This window comes from Myotis myotis, unplaced genomic scaffold, assembly GCF_014108235.1.
Source record: "Myotis myotis isolate mMyoMyo1 unplaced genomic scaffold, mMyoMyo1.p scaffold_m19_p_2, whole genome shotgun sequence".
Taxonomy (NCBI): domain Eukaryota; kingdom Metazoa; phylum Chordata; class Mammalia; order Chiroptera; family Vespertilionidae; genus Myotis; species Myotis myotis.
In genome coordinates, this window is record NW_023416324.1 from 20,247,085 (window position 1) to 20,257,997 (window position 10,913).

Below are 10,913 nucleotides of genomic sequence, written 5' to 3' on the forward strand. Positions count from 1 at the left end.
TAAGGCATTTAGTACAGCGCCTGGAATTGAATTGTTCATGAACTGTAATTACTATTCTTAGCTGGCAGCATCCATGGAAGTAATATACATAATAGGAGCCTGGGGTGAGGAATGCCAGGAAAGGAGGAGTGCTCAACAGTTCCAAGGTCCTCTGTGCATCACAGCACTCTCTCTCTCTCTCTCTCTCTCTCTCCCCCCCCCCCCCCATGCTGAGGGATGTTATTGAACAAAGTATAAAATTCCACTGATATCCTGTGGATTCCCCCCCAATATAAGGAGATTCTTAGTAATCTAAACTTGTTCCTACAGTGGATAGTTGAAATGATCTTCATGGCTACTTGCATGACTCTAATATCAAAATGGTTAGGAATTTTGATTCTAGCCAGATAACAGGCCCACCTGCATGTTTTGTTTTTTTATTAGATTCTCTAAGTAAAGGTGTGTCTACCCCCAGTTTGGCAGCTGCTTGGGAGGGAGATATGGTGCGCCAGATTCCTGGAATCAGCAAGCATCCCACTGTCCAGCCTATCACAGATAGAAATCACTGCTCCCCGACACAAAACCCTCTCTGTGATAAACAAAGCCGCTATGTGCAGTTCTTTCCAACAGAGCATTCTCTCTCCTCCGTGAGACCTGAGGAGGGACGAGGAGGCAGAACAAAAACGGGCATCTGCAGCACGACTGTGTGAAAGATTGTGTGAAAAGGGCACAGGGTTTTCAAAGAACAGACAGTCCCCTTTTGTCACAGCATCTCCCTCCCGGTCAGCAACTTGCTCCTCACCTTTGGGCCAGACGGCACCCAAGGCCTCGGATTTATCCACTAGAATGAGGACTCCAAGAACCCAGCTCCCTTAGGACTGGGCTTCTCTGGAGACCAGGCCCTGGGACCCTGCCGCCTGCCCCTCTCTGTCCTCCGTGGTTCAGTCCTGGTCACTGAGAAGCCCAACCTCTTAGGCTCTGCTCTCCGCCCCTTACTCCCCTCCCCCACTCCTTTTCAGGGCTTAAGGGACCTTTTCTATTTGCAGAGCCTAAAGAAGCCGGTTGCCAAGGTGACAGGAGCAGGAACAGCGGGGAGCTTGCCATGGGGGAGGGGCTTTGCCCCCAAACAGCTGTCAGTGGGAGCAGTCCCAGCTGGGACTAGAGCCTTCGCCTGCTCTGGGAGGAAACAGCCCCCAGGAGAACACATTCCCCTCTGCTCTACTCCCTCCACGGCCCCTCCACAGCAAGTCTCCACTGGTTACCTTCCCTGGGGGCAGCCAGCCAGCCAGCTCAAAAAATGCTCCAATAACAAACAAAAAAACGCTCTGTGCTCCCCCTCTCCCCCCCCCCCCCAATTGGCATGCACGCATGCTCTGATCATTCCACTTGCAGGGGGTTGACTGGGCAGGAGGCCAGGAGTTACCTCCGCCTGGGGAACTGCGGGGCCCAGGGCAGGTGCCGCTCCAGGCAGCCCTTCCACCCCACCCCCGCCCCTGCATCAGGTCATAGGGTTAGTTCAGTCTTTTTGTTTGTTTGTTTGTTCCAGAGGCCCTGGGGGATCTGCAGCATCCTGAACCACCCTGTCATCCATCTGGGAGGTGGGGTGGGGGAGTGGAACCCTAGGGTTTACGGAGAGGAAGGGGTGGGAGAAGAAAGGAAGAAAAGGAGGGGACGGTGGGAGGCAGAAACAATGCAAAGCCTACTGATTTGTGTCTCTGGGGGAGAGGTCTTTGTGGTCCGCAGCTCACAGCTGCTCCATAGAAAGTTCTGTGGAACCACTGGTCCCTGTACTGCAGAGCCACATACTGTCAGTCCCAGCCACACCTGGGCTCTGGACCTCAGCCTGTGACTCACCTGCAGTCACCCTGACCGGGCTTGAGAGAAGAGAGCCCTCCATTAGACTCTGTAAACCCCAGGACAGTCTCAGAACCACTGGCTCTTTGAGCTTCAGGTCAGAAATAAGAAAGGCCTAGAAAGCCCCAAATTACTGTCAGAACTGAGAGAGGCAAACACAGCTAGATGCCTGAGATCCAGGATCTGACTCAGCCAGACTTGGTTCCCAGTTCTGCTCTAGGGTTTGTGCACTGAATGAGTAGGTAGAAGAAATGCTAACTTGTGGTCCTTGCTCTAGTCCAGTGATGGCGAACCTTTAGAGCTCGGCGTGTAAGCATTTTGAAAAACCCTAACTTAACTCTGGTGCTGTGTCACATATAGAAATTTTTTGATATTTGCAACCATAGTAAAACACTTATATTTTTGATATTTATTTTATATATTTAAATACCATTTAACAAAGAAAAATCAACCAAAAAAAATGAGTTCGCGTGTCACCTCTGACAGGCGTGTCATAGGTTCGCCATCACTGCTCTAGTCCAAGCTGCTATCAAGTCACCCTAAGAACCTGTCTTTACTGAGCCTCAGTTCCTTTCCCCCTAAAGGAAGAGACTGGACCAGTCTCTGGAGAAAGCAATGCCAGACAGAGAGAGACACCTGGAGCCACAGGGCAGTGAGGCCTCCAAAGGTTCTGTAGTGACCACGGGAGGTAGAGACCAACCCTTGGTCCTTGAAACCTCAAAAAGGCGAATAGAGGACTTTAAATCAGATTCTTCCCAGCTCACTGTCATAATGCTTTCCTGACTCGAATACGTTCGTCCACGTTGCCTGCTGGGTCAACTGCTCATACTTCAAGACTCACGCGCCATTTCACCCGACCACCCTGCCTGGTGCTGAGATGACCACCTGTGCTCTGTGCCCACTTACCCCGTACTTATTCCTTTAATGGGATTTATGACTGAATGGATTTCCTTATATATCTGGCTCTATCCTTTTGACTATACATTCCTTTAGGTAAGGAATCATATTTTGACCATCTTGGTTCATTAGTAACAAGCAGAGTAGGTCCTCAAGAAAAAAATAGATTGGATGAGGTCCGAGGGCAAGGGATGGTCTCAGGGATTGACCAGGCTGAATTTCTCTTTAATGCAAAGCCACGCGGCCCACCACCGTATTTATTTCTGTGTTAGAACAGCCTGGTCTTGCTCTCTGGAAGGGAAAGTCAGGCTTCTAGGGCTCTTGGCAGGTTCTTCCCATCAGAGATGGCCAACAAGAGGTGGCGCTGGGAGAATTTTAGCAGGCAGGGAAAGGAGCCTGGCCCTGGGGAAGACTGACTCACCTCCTTCAGGGAACTCGCCTCACAAGTGACTTGCTGGATTATTTTTAAAAAATCTGCTACATTTATTCTTGCGTGACCTCTTTGGGACCTTTCTTACTTCTCCTCCCCAAGGACAGACAGTGCACTGGGTTCCGACAGTGCTGGGCTCACACGTTACAGCACTCACCACACTGTACCTGCCTGTCCTTCCAGTCTGTGCTCTCCTCCAGGGCAGGCCCCGTCTTATTGATCCCCACATATCCAGAACTGGCAATACAACTGGCAAATACTGGTCAACAAATGTCTGTGGAATGATGAGAAAACGAACTTCCCACTTCCTCATCTCCCCATGTGTTCTTACATGCCTCTGGCTGGCCCCATCCTTTTTGCTGACTCTTAGAGAATTTCAAAATAGTCTTGCTGCCAACCTCCACCCACACAGGGTCAACAGTTATAATTGCACACTCTGAGCTTCACTGCTGTGCCCCCTGTGAAGGACTCATTTAGTTCAACGGATGTGGCTTCCTTTTAAAGCTGGATGAGAAGCATGAAACGGATTGAGGAGCTAATGAGCATTTCAAGATTGGAGGAGGGGAGAGACACATGGCTGGGATCTTAGCATGTCCCTGGAGAACAGGAAAGTCTGAAAGTTTTCCCTGGCCCTCAGTTTTCTGGGATAGAATCCTTCTTCCTGGAGCCCTTACCTGGTGCAATGAGGGGATGGGCAGCCACAGTGGGCACCATCCGGCTGAGCCCAGCCCGGCCCTCCAAGCTCCCTGGCACACTGCTGTTGCCATCTCCTTTCTTGAGTGGCTCCATCACACTGTCAGTTAGGCCAGACTTGGCACCTGCAGGGGAACCCTGAGCAGTGTTTCTGCCCTGTGACGGGGTAGGCAGAGGCTGGCTACCACCTGGCGTGGGTTTCAGGGCCAAGCTGGGCAGGACAGGCTGAGTGGGGGAAGGGCCCGAAGCTGCTGCAGCTGGTGTCTGCTGTGTTCGGAGGGTCAAGTTCTGTACCTGGAAAAGAGGGGTCTACAGGAGTCCAGAGAATGTGGGTAGGAGCAATGCCAACACACAACTAAGACAGGGAAGGAGTTAGGGACGGATCCAGGAATAGCTGAATAGGATCGTGTAGGAAATCAGAGACAAAGAGAGAGAATGAGTTAGGGCTGAAAGAAAAACCAGGAGCAGGTAGAGGCTCCAGAGGGGACAAGAGAGAGTGCTATTAATTGGATCCACCAGCAGAAGAAATGGAGTTCTGAGAAGGGAGGATGGCCCAGGCTGGGGCAGGCCCGGGCAGGCAGGCCAGGCGCTCTCCCTTCTGTTAATTCCCGCCTCCTCCAAACTAGCAGGATGGGATGCAGACCACTTAGAAAGAATTCCCAGGTACCGCAGGGCGTGGGCTCGCCACACTGGAAAAGGCCAGGGCAAAACGGAAAGTTAATTAACCAGCAAGGCCACCAGGCAGAGGATTATCTGGTCCCCAGAATAAACTGTGCACCGGTTGTGCCTGCTTATTCAACCTGGTCCCTGGTGCCCTCTGCTGGACATACAGAGGCTGTGCCAGACTCTCATCTGACCAATCTGATGATCTTGCTACCAAGTGTCCTCCACGTGGTCTCCATTCTGTAGCTGAGGATGGGGGGATGGGAGTGGGAGGTGTTCCTCCTCCAGGCTGCCCATAGGATCTTTACAGCCACAGCAGTACCTGTGGGCTCCCAGCAGAGGGTAGGGATCCAGGACTCATCTTCCCTCCCCCTTCCATGCCATTTCCCCTGATTCCTAGAGGTGCTAGTCTATGTAACCAGAGTGGGATTTTCCACTTGAAAGCAACCGAAGCAGCAGAAGTTACATGGGGGGGGGGGGGGGCAAGTGTAAGGTACAAAGGTAGCAAAGACCACCGGGCCATTACTGGCAACCACGCTGGCCTCAGCGTGCTGCTCTGACACCTGACCATTGTTGCAGGAACAGGGGTAGGAGTGGCTGAGGCCTTCTCAGTGGGGAACAAAGGGGCAGGTCTGGGTGCATTGGGCTGTCCAGTCTCCCACCTGCTTTCCTAGGAGATTCCAGCCTTTCCAAAGATTCAAAGCTCCACCAGGGCTTGTGCCCATACCCAGTATCAGTCAAGGGGTACCCACCCCCCTGCCCTCCCACAAGCATGGAATCCTCACCTGGGCGGGGGTGGGGGGCCGGGCGGGGGAGCCAGTGCCGAGCTCAGGCTGCACAGTAGCGACGGTGGCCGTGGGCGTGAAGATGAGCTGAGGGGACAAAGGAACAGTGCCGCCTAGGCTCCTAGCTACCTGCACCAGGTTACCTGGCTGGGCCTGGAATCACAGGAAACGAGGCGCCTTTTACCTGCCCAATGTGGGCTCAGCCACAGGACAGACAGTTTAGCCAGTGAGCAGATATGAGGAACTAGGGAGGCAAGAAAGGGAAGGAGTCCAAAGTGATCCTCTGAAAATCCTGATCTAGGCTGGGCAGTGAGGGGTGGGGGAGAGCCATCCTGGGGCTGTACCCAAGTCAGGTTTACTGCAGCAGCCTCTGTGAGGAGCTCATCCCAGAGGGGACCTACATTCGCAGGACATCCTAGTCACTCTCTCCTCAGCCTCCCAGGGGCAGGGACCCCGGGCTGAAATAGATGCCCTAGGATCACTGGCTAGGTCTCACCCACTCCTGACTCTAAGTTGGGTCAGAACAGGACTCGGCTCCAGAAGGGATGATTTGCTCAATTTTTAGTCAAGTTTAGGGGTGTGCGTGTGTGTGTGTGTGTGTGTGTGTGTGTGTGTATGTGTGCGCACGCACTCGTGTAGACAACAGTGTTAGAGGAAGCAGAGCGTCTAGAGCTGTACTTGTGTCTGCATCTCCTTCCACGGGGCGCAATGCAGGCTATGTGATGGTCTCTGCATGACACTTCCACCTCTGTGAGTCTAGCTTGGGGTCAATGTGGACATGCTGGTGTCTTGAGAACTCTGAGGCACCCTCGTGCATGTATGCTCTGCTCTGGGGAGGGAGGCAGACAAGCCTCGGGACTCAGTTGCGTCAGTTGAGTTGGGCAAGGGAATGAGTAACTGAAGACAAAGGCCGGCGTGGGCAGTGCCACAGTGTGGCTGTTTCCCTAGAGAAGTGGAAGTCTAGTCTACGCTGTGTGTCTAAGGGGCTAGTCCCTGGGAATGGACCTGCACCCCAAGCAATGAACTCAGAGTCAGGAACGGAAGTGCAAGAGCAAGACCAGAAAGGCTCTGAGTGTCAAATTCTGGCCGCAGGAGTGAGGGAGGGTAGGACTGTGTGTCAAGGAGCTCGAGGGAGGCTTCTTCAGGATGGGAGATATGAGGCTGGACAGAGCTGAGCATAGAACCATTAGATGCTACTGCCTCCTAGGGGGCATGCTGCTATTTTCCCAGGAAATTCTTCCAAATCTTAGGAACCTCTTAAGTTCCTAAGGGCCTCTGCAGCCCTCAGGGCCAGGTGTAGAGGAGAGATCTTAGGTATGCATGTCCAGGGCCGATGCCGTCCTGAGTACATTTGACCCACCTGATTAACAATTGCTAGGGTGACCCTGATTAGCATGGGGCCCAGCTGGGAGGGCAGTGGAGGCACCAGCATGTCCTGATGCTGGCTGCCACCTTCACTATCTGAGCCGAAATGTACCTTTGGCCCTTGACCACCAGCAAGGACTGTCACAGTGAGCTAAGACTGATGTCCCCATGTCTGTGCAGTATATGGATGTTTCTGTGCTTGCTTATCTGATGTGCCTGAGGGTACAGAGCGTTGAGGCAAGGACTCCCACATTGTTTACCCTAATTAGTGTTTGAAAGTGGTTTCTGAAAAGAGGAGCACAGTTCTGTTTCACTCTCGGAGGGGAAGGAAAGGAGGCATCATGGGTAACTGTTTCAGCCTGGAACCGCCCCCACTCCTTGTCAGTGAGCCCATACCAAAGCTCCCGCTCAGCTTTCCAGCTCCCCTCCCTTCTTTATTCCACCCTTATCTCTGCGTAGGCTTCTTCCCAACCTGGACTAATCCCTCCCCTTCTCCATCTCTCATCGCTCAGGCTCTCTGCCTGTTCCCCTGGCCCACCTGAGCCGTGGCCCAGGCTGGGTACTCACCATCTGTGCCCTCAGATACATCTGTGCTTGGCTTGCAGTCAGGGCGGGAGAAGATGTGTTGCCCAAGAGCACAGCCTGCTGGGCGATGCCCGAGGCGGTTGCTGAGTTCACACTCTGAGCCCGGTTGATGAGCTGGGCGGCCGCTGGGGAGGCTGCCAGATTGATCTGATGGGAGAGACACACAGTAGGAAACAGGAGGTCCTGTTGGTTACCTCCGCGCCCCATCTCTTTCTCCCCCCTCTTTGTCCCTGGGTGGATTCGGCTTTCTTTAGAACAGTGGTTCTCAACCTTCTTAACGCCGTGACCCTTTAATACAGTTCCTCATGTTGTGGTGACCCCCAACCATAAAATTATTATTATTATTATTTTAAAATATATTTTATTGATTTTTTACAGAGAGGAAGGGAGAGGAAGAGAGATAGTTAGAAACATCGATGAGAGAGAAACATCGATTTAGCTGCCTCCTGCACACTCCCTACTGGAGATGTGCCTGCAACCAAGGTACATGCCCTTAACCGGAATCGAACCTGGGACCCTTCAGTCCACAGGCCGACGCTGTATCCGCTGAGCCAAACCGGTCAGGGCTATAAAATTTTTGTTGCTATTTCATAACTGTAATTTTGCTACTGTTATGAATCATAATGTAAATATCTGATATGCAGGATGTATTTCCTTGTTACAAATTGAACATAATTAAAGCATAGTGATTAATCACAAAAGTATGTAATTATATATGTGTTTTCCGATGGTCTTAGGTGACCCCTGTGAAAGGGTCATTCGACCCCCAAAGGGGTCGCGACCCACAGGCTGAGAACTGCTGCTTTAGAACCATCTCTGGTCCTTGGCCCTGGATCTTCCCCCAGCGCTGCCCCATCTCTGGCCTGTGTGCAGAGCTGCAGGGAGGGTCCAATGGCGAGAGAACTGAGCTATGAACAGAGAGCCTTGGCCCTGGAACGATGACAGGGAGTTGTTAAAGTAAGGGTTAGGGTGAGACACACATTATTTCTGGAAGAGTAATAGATCCCAGCCATGACTCCACATGGCTGAGGATTCCCCACCACTGGGTCTTGGGCAAGGAGGACAGAGCTGGTCCTGGATTGGGGGCTCTGCCCACTGCCCCCCATCTACTCACCGAGGATGACTGGGCTGGGGCCTGTGCAGACACACTGCTGCCGGGGGTGCTCCCTTGTCTGTTGGCCACCAGGCTCGCCTGGAAAGGACAATTCTTATCACTAGAGTCCCATATCTCCCTTAGTCCCGCCCAGGCTCTCACCTTCCAAGGAAGTACGACAGGGTGGGAAGGAGTCAAACCTCCATTCTGCCTCATCTGTGTGACCTTAAGCGAGTGCCTCAGTTTCCTTTTTCATAACGTGAGGACAATAACAGTGTCTACCTTGTACGGTTGTTAAAAGGATTGAGCAAGGCAAAGCATTTGCATGTAAGCACTCCAACTGTCAGCTATGGTTATTAGCAAGGTTTCCAGCTCTCAGTCCTCCACTCCTCCTCACTCCATCATATCTGGGCCCCCAGCCTACCCTCTCCCCTTGGCCAGCTTCTTGTCACCCTTCAAGGGTAGCGTCAATGCTACTCCAGCAGAGAGGCCTTCCCTGGCCACGCAGTCTAAGGTCTTCCTTGTTATTCAGTCACAGCTTACAACTGAGATGGGCACATATTTGTTTCCTTGTCTATTTGGGTTTCTGTTTACTGGCTGTCTCGCCACTATGAGCTCCAAGAAGACAGAATCCACAGTATACTCAGTGCCTGACATAAACTCTGGCATATAGTAGGTCCATAAAATATTTTGTTGAATGAATGAGTTCTTCTCAGGCACTGATGGCAGAGAGGCAAGCTGAATGAGCGATGCCTTTGCTTGTGGACCTTTGTGACCCTCAGTCCTGTCTCTGTGGTACAGTGACCTGGTGAGGAAGGCCGGGGCTGGGCTGGGCGGGCTGAGGGTTCCAGCCGCTCCACTCAGGAGCTGTGTGACCTTGGGCCAGGTGTGTGGCCTCCCAGAGCATTCTTCCTCATCTGTCAGAGGACGCCGACGACAATCACACCTACTTCTGGGGTTCTGTGAGGGTCCAGGGAGAGCATGCAGGGAGCACGTGTGCAGTGCCCACTTCTCTTACTCCTGCAGCCACCATGACCTGGGGCATCAGTAGCACCCTCTCGTTCTCACCTGCTGCACAGCCGCCAGGCTCTGGAGCTGCGCGCTGCTGAGGTGCTGCTGCTGCAGGGCCGCCGTCTGCAGCATGAGGTGCTGTTGCTGTGCGGCGTACATCTGCTGCAGGTACTGGGCCGCGGTGCTGGGCTGCCTGTGCAGGGCCTGCTGGATCACCTGCGAGGGGCCGGGGAGGCGCGGACAGCGTTCAACAGCTGTGCCGCTCACCCTGCAGACCCACCCCTTCTGCAACAACGCCTGCCAACCCCCCTCTTCCCAACTGCTCAGAGAAGGCCACCAGGTCTGCGAGCACCACAACCAATCACTTCTCAGGGAGGCATCTCTGCCTTATCTATCTTGCATCTCTTCAGTGCATTGCCCCCCAGAATGGTCTGCCCTGTGTTGGCTGCCCCCCTTGACTTTAAGGCAGCCCACCACTGCTCTGACTCACTCTCAGGGTGGTGGGGAGGCTGTGGGAGACAGAAGTCCTTTAAGTCTCCAGTGACACTGTGTCCCATGCCAATAACACTCCCCTTCCCTTCCATTCTTCAGCCTCAGATTAGGGTGACTGGAACACAGGGAAGATGACAGAGGGAACCAAAACTCAACAAGGCAGAGAGAAGGAAAGGGGTGGGAAGAAAGAGACAACTCACAAGGGGAGAGGGCTATTGCCACTTAAGCAACACACCAGCCAACTAAAACTTACCCAAGGCTATATCCTCCCTGCTTGGGGGGTGGGGGGAGGGCCCTCAGGGCAGACTTGCACTGCTTCCCAGGGTTTGCCCCTAGCTGCCTGGAAAGTCCTACCAGTCCCTTTGAAGAAATCCCCTGGGGCTTGCAGAACCGGCAAGTGCCACAGGGTGATGCGTTACTCTCTATTCTTTCCCTCCCTCCCTCCATCACCCCTCTTCCGAGCCTCCATCCCCCACTCCCTGGCCTTACTGCCATTCTCTCTTTCCTCATGGGACTGGCTGAGCCAGTCTCAAGGAAATGAGGAAACGATAAAAGGCTCCTCTAACCGCACAGATTCAACACCACAGTTATTCCACTAGACCACGCTGACAGGCCCTCCCGGCCAGGCCTGGAGATGACCAAGAAATTCAATCCAAGATCAGCTGGAATCTCACCTGCACCGTCTGTCGGTCAGGGATGCCACTGTACACAGAAATCTGGGGCCCAGAGGGGCGGCCACTTCCACCGCTGCTGCTGCTGACCCCGCTGGCACTGCTGGCGACACTGGCACTGCTGGATGTATGGGGGACCGGCAGCTCATTCTCCATGGCCTGTGGGATGGCTCAGCCTGGGGGTTCAGATGGCAGAAGAGCAGGCGGATGCTGGGAGGAAAAAGGCAGAAGTGAAATATTAAAACACTTACTAGAGCAGGCACACGTATGCAGGAATTTCCCATCAGCCTGTGGGGGGACTACTGCACCGAGGTCCTGTCATCAGAAGGACAGGTCCAGGCAGGTTCACTAGGGGAGAGTTGAAATCAGGTCTGCCTGATCTAAAGTCTATGACC

At 53.2% G+C, this 10,913-nt stretch overlaps 1 protein-coding gene across 1 annotated transcript in view; it reads right to left on the reverse strand.

Moving 5' to 3' along the window:
- PHC2 (polyhomeotic homolog 2) overlaps positions 1 to 10,689 on the reverse strand; it is a 49,496-nt gene extending 38,807 nt beyond the window's left edge. Inside the window, exons 1-6 of the mRNA XM_036347191.1 lie at positions 10,522 to 10,689; positions 9,413 to 9,571; positions 8,366 to 8,443; positions 7,234 to 7,398; positions 5,302 to 5,388; positions 3,835 to 4,147 (exon numbers count right to left, since the gene is read on the reverse strand). Of these exons, the coding sequence (XP_036203084.1) occupies positions 3,835 to 4,147; positions 5,302 to 5,388; positions 7,234 to 7,398; positions 8,366 to 8,443; positions 9,413 to 9,571; positions 10,522 to 10,674 (955 nt within the window). The 5' untranslated portion in view covers positions 10,675 to 10,689. The remainder of the gene's footprint in view (positions 1 to 3,834; positions 4,148 to 5,301; positions 5,389 to 7,233; positions 7,399 to 8,365; positions 8,444 to 9,412; positions 9,572 to 10,521) is intronic.
- Between the last annotated feature and the right edge of the window lie 224 nt (positions 10,690 to 10,913).